General features: G+C 44.7%; 1 protein-coding gene across 1 annotated transcript in view; it reads left to right on the forward strand.

Annotated features, from left to right (window-relative positions):
• Positions 1 to 16,863, forward strand: part of CALCR (calcitonin receptor) — a 47,401-nt gene that overhangs the window by 18,007 nt on the left and 12,531 nt on the right. The window contains exons 6-7 of the mRNA XM_008064260.2: positions 6,721 to 6,847; positions 15,269 to 15,422. Of these exons, the coding sequence (XP_008062451.1) occupies positions 6,721 to 6,847; positions 15,269 to 15,422 (281 nt within the window). The remainder of the gene's footprint in view (positions 1 to 6,720; positions 6,848 to 15,268; positions 15,423 to 16,863) is intronic.

Here is a 16,863-nt window from a genome sequence, read left to right on the forward strand (position 1 = left end):
TGGTGGAAGGATCGCCGGAGCCCAGCAGGTTGAGGCTGCAGTGGCTGGGAGCGGCCACTGCACTCCAGTCTGGGTGACAGACTGAGACTCCAACTCAAAAACAAAACAAAACGAACAAACAAACAAACAAAAAAACAAATGATAAAGAAAAGCTCTTTTATAGGCTCGACTGACAAATCATCATCCACAGTTAAAACATGTGATATGTAATTAAATATACAGTGATTCATATATAGAATGAAGGAAAAGAGAGTGGAAATATTTATTACCACTAAACTATGCACTTAAAAGTGGTGAAGATGGTAGATTATACACGTATACTTTACTTCAATAAAAAACAAATTTTAAAAAGTATAATAGATCTTAATTTGATTTTGTTGAAATATTACTATGATAGTACTAAACAAAATTAAGCCAAAGGGAGAATAATTGCTTGTAAACACATCCTTAGCACAATTACTATTTTTTCCTTGATTATTTTTTAATTTTTGTAAATTAAAAAAAATCTTATCTTAGTTAAGATTTTTATACTGACTAAGCAATATAAGTGAATAGCAATGTTTTTAACTGGAAAACAAATGTTAACATGATAGTAGACAATGAGCTCCTGCCATCAACGGTTTAGCAGGAGAAAAACATAAACACAGCAACAAGGCCTGAGGGATTAACTACCAGAATTAGAATGGAAGTATAACTTCAAGTCTCATAGTCAGAACACTGTGGAGTGGTCTCATACCGTGAGCCATCTGGAACTGTGTTTTTATTTTCAGTTGTCTGTTACCGTGGTAAAGAAATGCATCCTCGTGGCTCTCACATAACTTTGATTTAAAAGTCTGTCACTAAAAAAGTCTGTTTTTTAAAGTTTTTAAAAATATAATCATAAAAAATTGAAAGAAAAAATTTCCCAAATTTATAATCATACAACTAGTTGGAGTCAGGTGAGAAAGACGTTAAAAATAATGTCAAAGAAGCATCTCTTAGTCTCTTACTGCTCCTGTTGCTTAAATAAGTGCTAAGATGTGAGAACCAAATCTCACAAAGAGAAGGAGAACACTCTCACTCCCGTTTCTCTACCAAGCCACTAAGGACGGTGTAAACGTGCACACAGGGCAGAAAAGAACATTTCTCAGCCCTAGCTAGTCCCAACGCAGATGATGATGATCAGATCCCTGAGAGTGTGTGGGGCAGATTGCCTAGAAAGCACCTGACTGTGTCTTTCATCTCTCGATTCCAAGAACACACCAAACAGCAACTTGAATCCAGGGAGAAAGACAAATGTTATTGATTTATAATTTGAACCTAATGGTGAGAAGACATAACCTGGAATCGCTGGTTCTCCAGAGCAGACGCAGAAAGAGACTCATGAGACCTGAAAACATGAGCAGAGATGCCAAATGCTCAGACCAGAGGAAGTCATGGGTAACGTTCATGCCATGGCTTAAGCTTACACAAACAAAAATACTGAGGGCACCTGTTTTCTTAAAATTCAAGCATATTCCTGGCCCTTCGATTTTTCTATTTGAATTTGTGAAAGTAAAAAGTAATACTGATCTGCCACTGGACTTTATCTTTCAATTAGTAAAATTTCCCTAGAATTTTTTTTGAATTCTCCACATCACCCTTAAGATGTTTACCACACATCACAATAGAAGGTTTCAAGCATCTGCAGTTACACGGCATCATCTGTGTGAAACCTGAGCAAAACATCATCCATCTTCTCCTTGCTTCATTCTGTATTCCTAGGCCTGAGTTATCTCACTGACTCCAGCCATTTTTTAAAAATCTTGCATGAAACAAAACTGGGAAATTGCCCAACTCCACTTCTGAGACATGAGGTCCCCTTTATCATCAGTCATTAAAATCTCACTCTGAGGCCCTCAGAGCTCCTCAGTGGGCCTTACAGAGTCCAAGAGAAGAGGAGGCTGTAGTGTCCTCCCCAAGAGGCAGGCTAAGGAGGCCTGCAGAGACACTGCTGACACTTTGCAAACTTGAGGGATGTCACTCAGAATGAGTGCATTGAAGCGTGTTCTCATCTTAACGCAACTGTATTCTGAGCATTCAAGGAAGGTCAAAGGCAGAGCTGCTTACCCCTAAAACAAACAAAATCATGCTCTTTGTGCTGCTGGAAAATTAATGTAGACATGCATTGAGTTTTATTTTTAAAGAAATTGACCTTCTCTGCTTTCTCTTCCTAGAGAAAAAAGGCTTCTGAGATTTAACCCATAGAAAAGGCAACACTAACACCTTGACTGGACAAATGTTTAAATAACATTTGGGATGATAAGCAGGTCATTTCTGTTGGGAAAGACAGGAGACAGCCTTATTAGGATGGCACTTGGCTTAGGGCCTTTGCAGGAAAAACAGGAGCAATAATATGGAGAGAGATTAGACATAAGCATCACTTTATCAAGTGGGGTCTTGCCCTGCTGAGCGCCAACAGAGAGACAAGATGAAGATAGCCTTTGGGAGCCCAGTTTGGGGAGTCACACACATGGACATTATTTGAATTTGGCTCTTGACCATGTTCAGCAAGTTTGCAATAAATTCACTTATCCCATAAGTTCCACTTGTAGTTTATCAACTTGCACATCTGTGGAATAATCCCCAATACTTAACCCTCTCACTGTATTATTTCAAGAAAAGCATAACGGAGCAGTCGTTCACATTCATTTGGACCTATTGGTACCCATTGCTTTCTGATTGATGAATATTTTAAATATTCATTACTCTTGCTTGAAAGTTAATAGAAATATATGTTGGAAGACAGAGAGTGCCTTCACTGGATTATGTCACCTTGGCCACATTGGCAAAATGTATAATCATGGTGGCCCCCAGGGAAGCCTCCAGAAAGAACGCTGTTTTCCCTGCAGCTTACTTCATGTCAAGCTATATACTGGGTAGAAACAGGGATCTTATCCTGTGTAGTACCCACCATTGCACTGTATCACTGGCTGCCTCCTGTTTCTATGAGAAACTACACAATCGGTGGTATCAAGACAGCCTCCTTTCCTCCAATCCACCTCTGGCATGACAGACACTGGGATGACTGCTGGTCATGCAGCAGCACACTGCTCACCCATGCAGCAGGAATGACAGGGACAGTAGTCACAGGAAAAGCATCAGGAAGTGCAAGGGAAAGGTAATTCTGTGAGATCAATGCTATGCTAAATTCAAAGGCATGAAGTCCCTGATCAGATAGGAAAGACATATAACATACTGCCCTATGAATGTTTCCAGGAGTCTGAACACAATCCACTTCACCACAGTCCCTCTCTTTCCCTCGGTCCCCATGTCATCATGGATGGATCCCTTCGTACAGGAAACCTCAAAGTTACACTGCAAGGATTGACCGGGGCTTGTTCCAAATTCAGAAATTGCTCCTAATTTACATTTTCTGATGGACCAGCAACTTCCCACTCTGCTCACTTGATGCTTATTTGCTGCGCTCACCCTTTGCTTTGACTGGGACTGTATCTCACTGTCTTCTGTAGGGGTGAACACTATTGTCCCTCACCCCATGAGAGCAAACCTATTTACACAATCTGAAACTCGAGGCAAATAGCAGATGCCTTCTCATACAACTGCAAAAAGTACACACTCATACACACACAGGGTACTAATAACCAGAAACAAATTGCTTAATGTGAAAGAGTTGTCCTGGATAAACTGCAACCATGAAAATGACTTTTTTGCCTTGGCCTTAAAATTCGACATCTTGAGGCGCATACCTAAGAGAGCCACTGCCTCTTCCTCACCCTCACATGTGAATGACAGAGTAATTATGTTGTCTTTTCCTCCCACAATTGAAGATTCTCAAGGACTTATGGTTTCCTGTCACTGGAGTTTAAGCATGTTCTGTTCCTCCGCACACCGGCTTTTATCAAGGGAATACAGTATAGCTAACATCAGGTCTGTGCCATTTCTCCCTGAGACATTTCAGAGATGACAGGAAGATGTCAGCTGCTGTCTTGTTCATTTAACACAGGATACTTGTAATGAAGTTTTTATGTCGACTTCAAGTAATCCTCCCTAGCATCCTTTGAATAGCTACCACAACAAAGTGAACAAGCAGCAGGGTGGCAGGTGGGGTCCTGGAAGTAGGGGCTGCCCGCTGGTCCATCAACACCTTTTAGCAGCCACCAGGAGGTCTGGAGCACAGGGAGTGCACAGTTGGGTGATTGGATGAATTCGGAGAAACTTAGAGCTCCCTTAGCTCACCTCAGAAAGATGGCTTGAAATGCCAAAAGTCTGTGTAATTTAACTTTTAAAACTCAATGAGAAAAATTATGTCGAAACTTTCAAAAGCAGAGACCCATGTGTAAGTCATCTTTCTCCTTTGGATACTAGCAGTTCACTAGTTTTGGGGTTTGTTTTTGAGAAACCAGGATTTATTGAGAGGACAGAAAAGCTCCCACAGTGGGAGAGGACCCAAAGGGGTTGCCCAGTTCCCTCGTTGTAAATGGTCATTTTTTTCTGTGTTTTCAGTGAGGAGTGTGCAGATGTTGTATGTTCATATGTGGCCCTGGACATATATTTCAGCTAGTGTTGAACAATAGGATAATATTGAATATTAGTTCATTAATGCCTGATTTCAGAATTTGGCAAAAGTTCGGTATGATACATGCATAAAATATGATGCCATCTAGCATTTAGCATAATTCTCTGATGTACTAGAAAATCGCTTAGTGGTCACAGATCAAAGAATACATTTTTCTTACATACATTTTTAAACCGTAAACATTGAGTATTAAGCCCTACTTAATATGTCGGATACTGTCCTAGGCACACAAAGCAAATTTCTTTAGCACGTTCCTTTTAGTGGGAGGAAAGGAGAAATATAGCTGGCAAAACACACGCATATGCCGTATCAGGAGGTGATAAGTATTGGAAGAAAAATAACCCAGGGTTCCAAGAGAGTAAGCTGGAGGGGGTGGCATGTGCATCATGCAGGACAATCAGACTTGTGCAGGAAAGGGAAGCTGACATTGTGCATTGCCGATGATGGCATCTATGAGGTCAGAAGACACACAGCTCGGACCAGCTGTGACATGAGGCACTCATCACGCACCTTCATCTTGATGATGTCAGTCACCACTGGGCTAAGCAGGCTGAATTCAGTAATGGGACAGAAACGTTGACCCCCGTGAGGAGACACGTGATATTTCTGCCATGACTGTGTGGAAGGGGCAGGCGTGGGTTCAGCCACTCACTGCGCAGTTGTAAGGTGAATGCTGTCACACAGCACAGATGGGCATGATGTTTCACATAGACAATTTTTTCTTTATAATTTAAATTTAAATTTGAACTCCATCTTTAGTGCTTTTATAAAACCAATTACATCTGATTTTTTAAAACAGATTTCTGCACTCCTAACAGAGTAGCGCATAGTGGTTGTGTGTGTGTGTGCGCACACACGTGTGTGTAAGCTCTTTCCCAAGTCTATCTCTACCAGAGGCTGCCTCCTGGGCATAAATTCTGTATCCTATCTTTGCTCGACAAGTTAAATTTCTAAAAACAGTATTTATTAATGATGTACTCATGTTTGTGCTTCCTGAGAAGGTGAACAATGTGGCTGCAGTAGTTAAAATCTGCTCTCAGAGGTGCCCTTATCACTTAAATTTGCTTTTGACTGCAGATAATTTTCCCATGAGCTGGAAGTATAGGAAGGCATTGTAAGCAAACCCAGACTGTTTTCATATTTCATCTTTCCCCAGAATTTTCTTTTCGGAATCCCTGGTTTCTAACTTTATTCCCTGAATAGTTTTAGGAAGAGGTTCCTGTGCTGAGTCAGTGGCACCCTCAAGTGCACTTTGCAAGCACTCACGTGGTGAATGACAGTACACTAACACTTTAAACTGGATCAAATATGGTAAACACAAGATCTTCATATGTCTAGAATAATCAATTCAATTTTGTAATAACCATGATGCAAGCACTCTCCATTGCATCCAAAAAGTGAAATAGGACATTCCAACTAGTGTATGTTCACCTGAACATTCACACCAATTCATGTGTCCCAGTTTATGAAGGAGAGGAGAAAATAATAGAAACCCCAGCTCAGCACCAGACAGGGACAGCCCTGGACCCCTTGGGCAACCTCCTTGGGCAGCCCCCTTGGACCCAACTGCAGTGTGCCTTTGGGGGCCCAGTGGGAACTCTTGGGAATTTGTGGTGTCTGAGTTTCACCCCTGGAGGCATGGAAGGAGCAGCCCTCGATGCCCCCTTGAATGTGAGACCCAGGAAGACGTGGAGGGGGCAGTAGGAAAGCAGGAGGACAGGAGACGTTGGGGCTCGAGGCCATGACCTCCGAATACTCAGGTAGCTGTCTCTACCTCTGTGCCAGTATCCCCGCTGGCCTCATGTCCATCTGGTGCAACAGGGAGTGGCAGACATTTCGTGAGCACATGCCAACCCCCAGGGGTTTCCCTCCTGGGAGCACTCCTCTAACTAGTCCTACAGCACTTATTAAAGTTAAAAGTGCTTTTGTCACTCACGCTTCCCATTGCTGTGCGCAGTCACCCTGAGCACCCAACACTATGAGCTGCCCTGACTGCCAGCTGTCTTTAAGGCAGGCAGAAGGGCAGCCGTGACTCTGGAAGATGAAACCAGCCCCCCTTACTTCTGCTTTCCATCATCTGTTGCTAAAGATGACCAGGCTGGTTTTTTTCCAGGACTTCAACATATGGGCACTGGCTAACACCTAGGGCTACTTTCTTCCAGGAGCCTGAGCTGCCAGAGGGTAACCCTGCACAAGAACATGTTCCTCACCTACATTCTGAACTCCATACTGATCATTGTCCACCTGGTGGAAGTCGTGCCCAACGGAGAACTGGTGCGCAAGGACCCGGTAAGCCCCATGGGGTCATGCTCCTGCTTTCACTGTAGAGGATAAGGCACCCACCATGGTGAGCGCAGTGCTGACGTGTGACCAATGCAGTTGCTGGTGTGTGTGGTCATGTTTACATCTACGGTCAAGTTGTACAGGAAGCAAGTAGGTCATGCTTGTGTTGTTCGTTGGGGTGATTGTCACAAGCTGCAGGGAAGAGCTGGATGAATCACAAGCAAATAGGAATCATACAGTCACCACGAGTTTTGTGACTATTCAGTGACTTATTAACATCCATGGCAAACACACTGAGCATGTCTTGTGAGCATAGACAACCCTGCATGCACTCAGGCAGGGCTCCCCAGTGACCCAAGTGCACTAGTGATGGTCTCAGATGCAATGCTGATGGTTACAGGTGCACCACTAATGGTAGCAGATGTAATGTTGATGGTCACAGGTGTGTCACTGATGGTCACACATGTGTCAATACCGGTCAGAGGTGCACCTAGATGTCAATCCCCTCACCATCCTGGTGCCGAGCGGGACTTGGCCAGCCGCCTCAGCTATGAGTACCTATGCACTCACGCTAATGAACTGTTCAAATACTCTCATGTTCCGCATCTACACTGACACAGGAGAATGCAAACACTGGGGGCAGTAGGCACATGTGCATGAACCCGTGCCCGCACACGCCCTTGTGACACACAGACCTGCTGAGTTTCCTCCTTCCACCCCAGGGGTTAGGGAATGGGAGGTTCTTCCTGACTCCTCGTTTGTAGATCAGAAGTCAAGCGTCGAAGTCATGGCTGTTGCCCAGATAGTGCTGCTGGGGAATAGGGGCTCCGATTCAGACCTCCTGACCCTGGCCTGTGTTCCTTCCTGCTGATTAAACATCCAATCTATTAGATTATTTTCTAAAAAACCAAACCACTTTGGTGTGGTGATACCAGTAGCCACTTACTTTACAGAAATGCTTCTTTACCAGCCCAGTGTTTAAGCGGTTCATAGTCACACTTTCTATTCTGGAAGAGTCATTCTGTCCTCAGCAGATGTTTTTAAAACTCCAAAGCTCCTCTGCTGTCTCCTTTGCAAACCGGCCTTCCTTAACTTTAATAACAAACATCTTCCTTATTTGTTAACAGACTGTGCTTCCACTGGATGATTTAACACAGTTGAATGATGTAACTGATTACTAGACTGAGTGTGACATTGTCGATGTTTGATCATTTTGATCTGCAAAGCTGGTGGGTCCTGACACGGGCGTGGACACACACTGGGGTCTGTAGCAGTGGGGCCCGCTTCCGCTCCGGCCTGAGTGGACATGTGGGGATAAAGAGGTGGTATGGAGAAGGCCTCCAGCAAATACGGGGACATCTGTTTTGGGACACGCCAGCCTGGGGTGGCCACATGAGAGAGAGCAAAGGATAAAGGCACCTCAATTCTCCCCCACCCCCCACCCCCCGTCTCTGCTGGTAGTTTCCACTAACTGGACTCAGCCAGATACCAGAGGGCAAGGAAGCCCCATGAGATGTCCAGATCCGTTCTCAAGACCCAGAGCAGTGGGTGGGTGGAAAACACGTCTGGGAACCCCAGCAGAAGCTGTCCTACTCACTTTGAATGGTCAAGGGATATTTTTGTTTTCATTTCTCTGCTTAACTGTGCTATGCAAGGGTCTGGAGATAGTGTCATCTTTCAAAACCAACATTCGATGGTTCTGCCAACCCAGTAACAAAAATGGGTGGAATCTGCTCTGAGTCCGTGTCCTGCATGGCAGTGGCAGTGGCATGGTGTGGGAGAGAGCTTAATTTGGCTCTAATGGACCTACAATGTTAAAAACTCTTGCCGTGTGAATGTACCCAGAAGGGCATCTTTTAAACCCATAGCAGTTGTTATCAGAAAGTCCCATCTCACTCTCCTGCAGGATAATATGACCAACGAGGCTATCTTGAGGAGTTTTATTTTTAATGTCAACTGACTTAAAATTTATCCTCAAGAAATCCCAGCAAGGGGTGAAATTATCCCAATTTTTAGAGCTGGGGACACAGGCTCAGGGAAGGCCAGTGTCCTCTGCGCCATGACTGTGTAGAGGTAGGTTCAACCCGGACCTCTCACACAGAAGCCAGACTCCTCCATACCACCAGGTGCTCCTGAATGTCTTTGTTGATTTCCTTAGGAAGATGTGCTCTCAAGGGAAGGGCACAGCCACTCCACATTGGTGGCCATCTGTAATCAGATGCGCCCACTCAGTTAGCCAGGGAAGTGGTGGACGAAGCCTCTGCAGAGACAGCCACCTGCTTGGCTTTCCATTTCCCCTCAAGGGTGGGAGCCTGAGAAGGTGACTGTCAGTGGGACAAGCTGGGGACAGCACATCAGCTTTTGAGTAATCAGCCACACAGATCTGGGAGCAGCTCCATCAAATCATGCAGTATTAGAATTTCTTGAATAGACATTCTCCCAGCTCTCTGCTGAGGGTCTCTGTGCCATCCCCCTGAAGTTGGTGTGGAGGGGTTTCTCACCCCGGAGTCATTCTGTTTTTGTTCAAAAACTGCTGAACACTTAGCATGGTGTAGGCAGGTTGTTTGTGTAAATCACCCAGCATGAAATGGGCAAACATGTTGAGCCTCCAGAATAATTCACTGAAGTCAAACTCAGACTCTCACAAAAAAAGCTAGCTGGTACACTAATGCCAATGGGTTCCTAGAACACTTACCTTTTGGGGGAAGCTTACCATGAGGGGCTCACCTTCCAAAAAATAATTCCAGATTTTTGGGGTCTCCCTCATATATGGGGTTAGGTTGTATTTTTTTAAAACCTATTTCAAGATGTGTTTTCTCCATGGAAAACAAAGAAGCAAAAAATTGATTCATTTTTCTCCATGTGTCTGAAAAGGAACCTCCTTTCCTCTGAAGATAAAGTAAAAATAAGCCACCAACAACCAGTTCCTTACGATGGTAAACAGGTGGTGTCATCATGTGAGGGCACATTTCCAAATAACTGCTTCTTCCATAAAGCAAAATCCAGGTACACGTGCCTCTTACCAAGCACATGTCAATAGTATAGGCTAAAACCAAGTAACCACGATGGCAAAAATTAATTCTTGCTTGTAAATTGTGGTACAAACACTACCTCCAGAGAAAAGGCCAGGAGATTGATGTTCAGTACTTTCTCTGTTTGAACATGGTCATTGTTCTCCAATGAGATTTTTTTTGTTCACTCTCTCACATGACCTTGCACATTCACATGTTATTCACCCTTGAAATGGCTTGTGCGCCACTCCCCAGAGAGACCCGCCTAGTGAAATCTGTCTTGTGTCTCGTCTTGAAAATTTATATTCTATCATCAGTGCACGCAAGGAAGTCCAGCTTTTTGAGTATCTTTTCCTGTCCAAAAGATCATTAAAGTTGATTATAGGTGCAACTGTTGGTGCAGGGATCATGAAAGAAGTTGTCCCTGTTGTAGCAGCTGCACAAGAGTCAACAAGTGCCATGACAGGACCTGCTGCTGTGCTCAAGCCCCCTCCTTCCCAGGAGTTGAGTTGTCATCTTCCAAAGGGACAGCCCAAATGGCACCCCAGGGCTGGGGATCCTGTCATCTGCATGACTAAGTCACAAGCAGCATTATACACTGAATTGCATTGACTAAATTATTGGAGAGATGGCATTTTTCTTGAAAAACTGACATTCCAGAAAACATTAAATTGAGATCCTCCTTAGTCAAGAAAAGTAGAGACAAGAAAGAAAAAAACAAAACAAAACAAAAAGACAAAAACAGCAGAAGAAGTTTTTGGAAAAGGGAATTTGTCCAATGACTGGACAAAATTACAACTAATGTGAAAATCATAACTACAGTCATACATTGAAGAAAAGCATGTCCCTCAGCCCCTCATCTGTCTGTGATTCAGACACAGTTTTCTCTTAGAGACAGCAGAGTGCATCATTTTTAAAAACAGTTTCTCTCTCAACACTGAAGCAAACCAAAGGCGGAGGTGTGGGTTGTTTTGTTGTTTTCTTTTTGACCCAATTCTCAGGACACTGAATCAACAGTAAAGAAGCAAAAAGATATTCCTTCCCAATGCCCATGGGAATGTATTAAAGAGAAAGCTGTTTCTTGAGGAGGGAAGCTGGCCGTCCCAAGTGTCGTCATACTATTTCTATAGAGTTATTGTTGCGAGGAAAAAAAATACCATGTCTTCATGCCTTAGTGAAGAATCCCTTTGGGCTGTGGGCCCTTGCCTGCCGAAATGGCCAGTTCCTTCCCTGGGTAGGTTTTGGTCAGGCATAGTCTCTCCTGGATGGCCAAGGGTGAGAATCTAATTCCTTCACATTCTTTTTTTTAAAGTTAAATTCAAAATAATTCATAACCTAAATAAGGCTGAATACATCCTTATTTATTGAGTGATGTGAAAATTACCCATTGTCACTGGAGCATTTCATTTCCATAATATCTAAAATGTCATTTTTTGCTGTATCTGCTCATTTGATGATCCTCGTGTGGAGAGTCAGGAGACAGAATTAATATTCTTGTCCTTGCTGCATGGAAAAGAACCTGGCAGGATGCTTGTCATTTCTTAAATTCCTCTCTGAACTGTTTATCTGGGTCTGAGAGGGACAATACAGGAGATTGGCTTTTACTGGGAACCCGGGAACTTTGTACCTCAAGAGCGGAAACAATTGAATCCCATTTTCTACAGCTTCTACAAGTAGAGTCAGATGAGCTCCAGCTTCTGAAAAGCAATGTGAACTTCTTCCACCCGTCATTTCTTCAGGACAGTCAAGCCTGCGCGGGAGATTTGTCCTTAGTAGCTCGAAGGGGATGCTCACAACCAAGGCGGGCACCAGAGGCGATGGGCCAGCAGGGAAAGCAGACGCCTCCCGCCCGGCCTGCAGGAAACTGGGCAGGAGAGCCTGTCTCATGAGGGAGGGGACAGGTGCAGTGGGCCTTTTAGGATGAGACGCCAACGGCTAATAAAACTGGGTTGGGGTGGTCTACTCCAGTAGCCTATGGAAAAATTAGTCTGGGAATTAACGTGCGCCATCGATGCAAGGGTCAGGGCAGAGGACTCTGCAGGTGTGCCGAGTAGGTGACTGACCTGGCCATCTGTGCTGCTTAGCTTTACCTGCATGTGAGACCAGCAAAGGCTCTTTCAACCAAGAGCACAGGTGCAGGAAGCGCGGAAGAGTTTCTTCTTCCTCTGTAAAGTTGTTTATAATCGGCTGCCTTCCCCTTTGGGTTTGCCAGAGGCGTTGTTCCTACCATCAGCCCAACCTCTCATGTCTCTCCTCTGGCCAATCTGGGGGAAGCTCTGCAGATGCAATCAGGGACTCATGTGAGGCTCATGCGACTGATCTGCAGGTCTCCCCCCAGCGACACAGCGGGCCTCCCTGCCTCGAGAAGGCTGGCAGAATGATGATGAGGACGCTGAGGTGATACGACTCATCTAAGCCAAAGTGGACACTATTGCTTTCACTTCTTAGAATATGTGTCATTCATAGTGGCAGTTATCTCTTTGTTGTTCATATTAATGAAGAAAATAAAATAAAATAGAGCATAACTTAAAAATTGCATCTATTTTTTGGCATCAAGAATTTGTTGTTTTACTTGGGATGATGCATTTATACTAACAGATTTTTTTTTTCTTGCAATTTAGGAAACTGTATTACTCTCAACAAAATTACACTGATCCCCAGAAAAATAGTGGAAAGGTGCTTAGTTTATTTGATGTAATCTCATAGCTAATTCCCTAATTCCCCATGCTTCTAATCAGGAAATTATCCCAGAATGGTGGGAAGGAGAGACCTGGTCACCTGTTTACTGCCTGGTTTACTCCACCCTTGACGGAAAAGTGACAATTAAGTTGGGGACTGCTGGACAATGTTATTCATCCTGAAACACCCAGAGTTAGCATCATTGCTGGGTACTCCATAAATGTAAGAGATTTCTGTTGATTTTCAAGATTATGTGAGCTTTCAAGTCCTTTAGCCTCCAAACAATATATTACACCGATCCTTATTATTCCTGGATTCCACACTTGCAAATTTGCCTTTTCACTATGATTTACTTGTGACCTCAAAATCAGTACTCCCAGCAGTCTCGTTGTCTTTCAGATATTCCCAGAGTGGCCAAAACTTTAAATCACCTAATGTGCAGCTCCTGGCCAAGGTCAAGTAGAACAACTCTCTGCCCTCCTGTTTCAGTCCTCACACTATAAACAAATGTCCTTTTCAGGGTCTACCCAGTGCCACGTTTTCTCATTTTTATGCTGTTTATGGGTGATTTTGTTGTTTAAAATAGCCCCCGAAGTGCAGTACTGAAGTGCATTTTGGTGTTCCTAAGTGCAAGAAGGCTGTGACATATCGTAGAGAGAGAAAGTGTGTCAGATACATTTTCTTGGGCAGAAGTTACAGTGCTGTTGACTGAGAGGTCAGCGTGAATGAATCAACAGTGTATGTTAAATACGGTGTCATTCAACTAAGTACAGACCAAGTTACATGATGAGTGCTTGATGAAAATGCTGTGACCAGAGGCTCAAGGGAACCTAGCCCTGTGCTTCTTCTGGGAGCAATGGCACAGTGTCTGCTAATCCAGCTTTTGCAGGCACTGTAGAGACCACAGCTGGTGCAAATAATGAGAATGAACTAGATACAAAACTTGAAGCCAGAGCTGCCCTGGATGACACAGGCATAAGGCCATCATCTTCATTCTCTTCTCTCTTTCTCCACAAGTGACAGCCACCAAAGCATCTACCTGAAACTCTGGATCCTGAAGAACAGTGTTTTTGAATAACAGTGACCTTCAAAGGCCATTCAGAGTAGCCACTGGATTTCTCATTTTACCTGTATGTCAATATAGCAAGAACTTGCTTAGCAAATACAAAACTAACATAATACTAAATCAAATAACCCAATTAGAAAAGTAATCAGTGCTTTCCTAACCTAGATAGAAATTGCCTTTCAATTACCTGGTGTTTTCAGTTACCTGCATCACGGTACCACTGTTGTCAGAGTCAGAAGTTGATTCGGAAAAGTCAGTGCTTTCCTGAGCTAAATAGATATTACCTTGAGATTAACTGATGTTTTTAGTTATCTTCACCACTGTACCACTATGATCAGAATCAGAGGTTGATCCTGCCTCTGAAAATATGGTGTCTGCCTTCTCCTGGGCCCAGCTGGCTTTGTCCTATGTTCCATGAATCCCGAAAGAAAAGGACGCACACTGGAATGTGTGTTGGCTCCACATGTCAGATTCTCAGAAAATGCATTACTGCTGCCGTGCATTCATTGGAAAAATACCTGTTTACCGGGCTGCTGCACACTGAAGGTCTCTCTGTGCTTTATGAAAAGAAGACCTGAGATAAGTTATGGTGCAAACAAAGGAAGAGGCACATCATATCAAACCGAGCATCTGGTAAAATAAGGATGCCAATAATTGTCCCTAATGTCTTAGACTTTGAATGCTGGATGTTGTTGTTGTTGTTGCCATTGTTGGAAAAAGACAAGCACAGTTAAATATCCCCAGGTATTGGTCCTCAACTGGGGACATTTTTCTCCCCAGAGGACATTTGACAATGTCTGAGACATTTTTGATTGTCAAGACCAGGTAGGGGTGTGGCTGGCATCTGTAGAGAGAGATTAGGAATACTGCCAAATGCCCAATGGTGCACAGGGCAGCTCCACAATCACAATGACACATCATTTAGTCAAAGACCATAATTTAATAAAAAACCATGTCAGTGGTGCCAAGACGCAGATCCATTCTCGGGGTGATGCTGGAGTAGCTTCAGGTACCCTACTAGGCAGCTGAGCAGTGATTACTTCTAGGCAGACACTGACATGTGACCCTTCTGACTCCCCCAAGGATGTGCCTCTCACATGTGCAGGGCATGCTCAGTGAGGACGCCATTCTGATCCTTGTGCCCAGAAAGGACTTGGTCCCAGAAACCAGGGCTCCCATGTGAAAACAAAAGCATAAATAGTAACTGGACTTAGCATGGCTCTTGGTTCATTCATGATACACCTGTCACCCAATTCTGTCCTTTTTATTGTTAAAGAGACATCACCAGCAGATCCATGAACTCCAAGAATAGCATTAAAAATGCCTGGGGTATTTGCATCCTTGGCCATAGAAAACAGGTCATAAAAGCCGTGGGCAAATCCTTGGATGTGACCTAAAATTGTGTATATGATGCGTTGCAGAATGAGTTTGTCTCATCTCGACAGGTCCCCAGAACATGATGGGAAAGAAAGTCTGTGGACGAGCTTCCACTAGCCCATCTGGCTACTGACATGTGGTACCAAGGACCTGTGCCTTGCCACTGTGGCTGGGGGCGTGCAGACAGGCGCCTGGAGGCTGCCTCACAAGCTGAATGCCGACGCTGGCACCTCCATCCTGTGTTTGCAGCCCGGCCTGTGCCCTTCTCTGAACACCTTTGTCTCCTCCTGACAGGTGAGCTGCAAGGTCCTGCACTTCTTCCACCAGTACATGATGGCCTGCAACTACTTCTGGATGCTCTGTGAAGGCATCTACCTTCACACGCTCGTTGTGGTGTCGGTGTTCACAGAGGAGCAGCAGCTACGTTGGTACTACCTCTTGGGCTGGGGTAGGTGTTCTCCCGGCTGAGTCCCGGGTCACCTCTGCCCTGTCTGTGTGGTCACTCTGTCTAGTCTTGGTCTCAGAGAACCATTAGGGGCCCGATCTCCCAGGGTTCGGTGGGGCGTGGTGCTGGCGGGAACCAGGTGTCCTGGGGAACTTAGGAGAAGCCCTTGAACCAGCTCAGTCACACTGTGATGAGCTCGAGGTGGCACAGAGAAGGAAGGGCACAACTGCTGAGGGTGACTTCGGTAAGCAAACCCAGTAATGGTAGACACAAGTCGCCCCTGATTCCGATGAGGAAATTGCTGACAGGCCCGTCTGCTGCTGTATCCTTCACACACTCACAGGGCATAGGAGAACCTCACCCCCAACCTGCCTCCATTTCCTTCCCAGGAACATTTTCTCCTGTGTATTCACCAGCCGGCCTCCTCAGTGGAGATCAGGAAGTGACCTTCCTGTTGAGAGGCAGACGTAGGCAGTGGGCCCCAAACAGAGCCTGTCTGGACAAAATACCAGCCCTCATCTGCACAGCTGCCCCTGCCAGGCTGGCAGCAGAAGGCACACCAGCATCCTTACCATCCAGGGGTGGACACTGGCTCTGCCTGTCCTGCCGGCTCCACAGTAGCCAGGAGTCTCCCCTGCTGGTGCCTGTCCTCAAATGGGCCAGGATGCAGCCCAGATGGCCTTGGTCATGTCTTGTCTTCTATCCTCAGCCTTCCATGGAAGCCAGTCCTCCCTCTCCCTGGCCCACCTAGCTTTACGCACACCCCTCGACCACTCCTAGGCTTCCTTTGCTGGTCCCACCAGGAACTGCCTGGGTGCAACTTAATACCCCCAGTGGCAATTCTGATCATCACAATCATAAAAGCTGGAGTTGGTCAAATGCCTTCCAGTGGAAGACCCGAAAATAACACTCCAGCCCAGGCCAATCACATACACTCGTGCGTACACACACACACACACACACATACACACACACACACTTACGCATACACCCACTTCTGTCAGATTTGTTTCCTTTGAAATAAAATCTATGGTATACTTCTTGCACCCATTTTAACTACTCAAAACCATCTATCTGCCACTCTCAGAAAGTTTTCCATAGAAAAAAGGGTTGTAAATGTCTTCTTGCCTATGACATCCAGCAGAGACGAGGGCACCTGGGGTCGACACAGTCCATGGCTCCTACAGGATGCTAATGTGTTATGAATTAGTTGTAAGAGCTTTGGGCACTATCATAGACAGCCCAATGCTGATATCTGCTTAACACATAAAAAGGAACAAATTGTTCAGCTGTATCAAAAAGGAGGCAGGAATAGTAAGTGCAATATTTATGTGACACCTTAGCCTTCCTTATGCAGCAAATATTTAAAATGTCATCAGAATGACTGAAGTCAAAAACTAGAACATTGCACTCAGTAAGGTCAGCATAGAAGCAACCCTCAGGT

This window comes from Carlito syrichta, unplaced genomic scaffold (assembly GCF_000164805.1).
Source record: "Carlito syrichta isolate Samal-C Ts95f unplaced genomic scaffold, Tarsius_syrichta-2.0.1 Scaffold307254, whole genome shotgun sequence".
In the NCBI taxonomy this organism is placed as follows: Eukaryota; Metazoa; Chordata; class Mammalia; order Primates; family Tarsiidae; genus Carlito; species Carlito syrichta.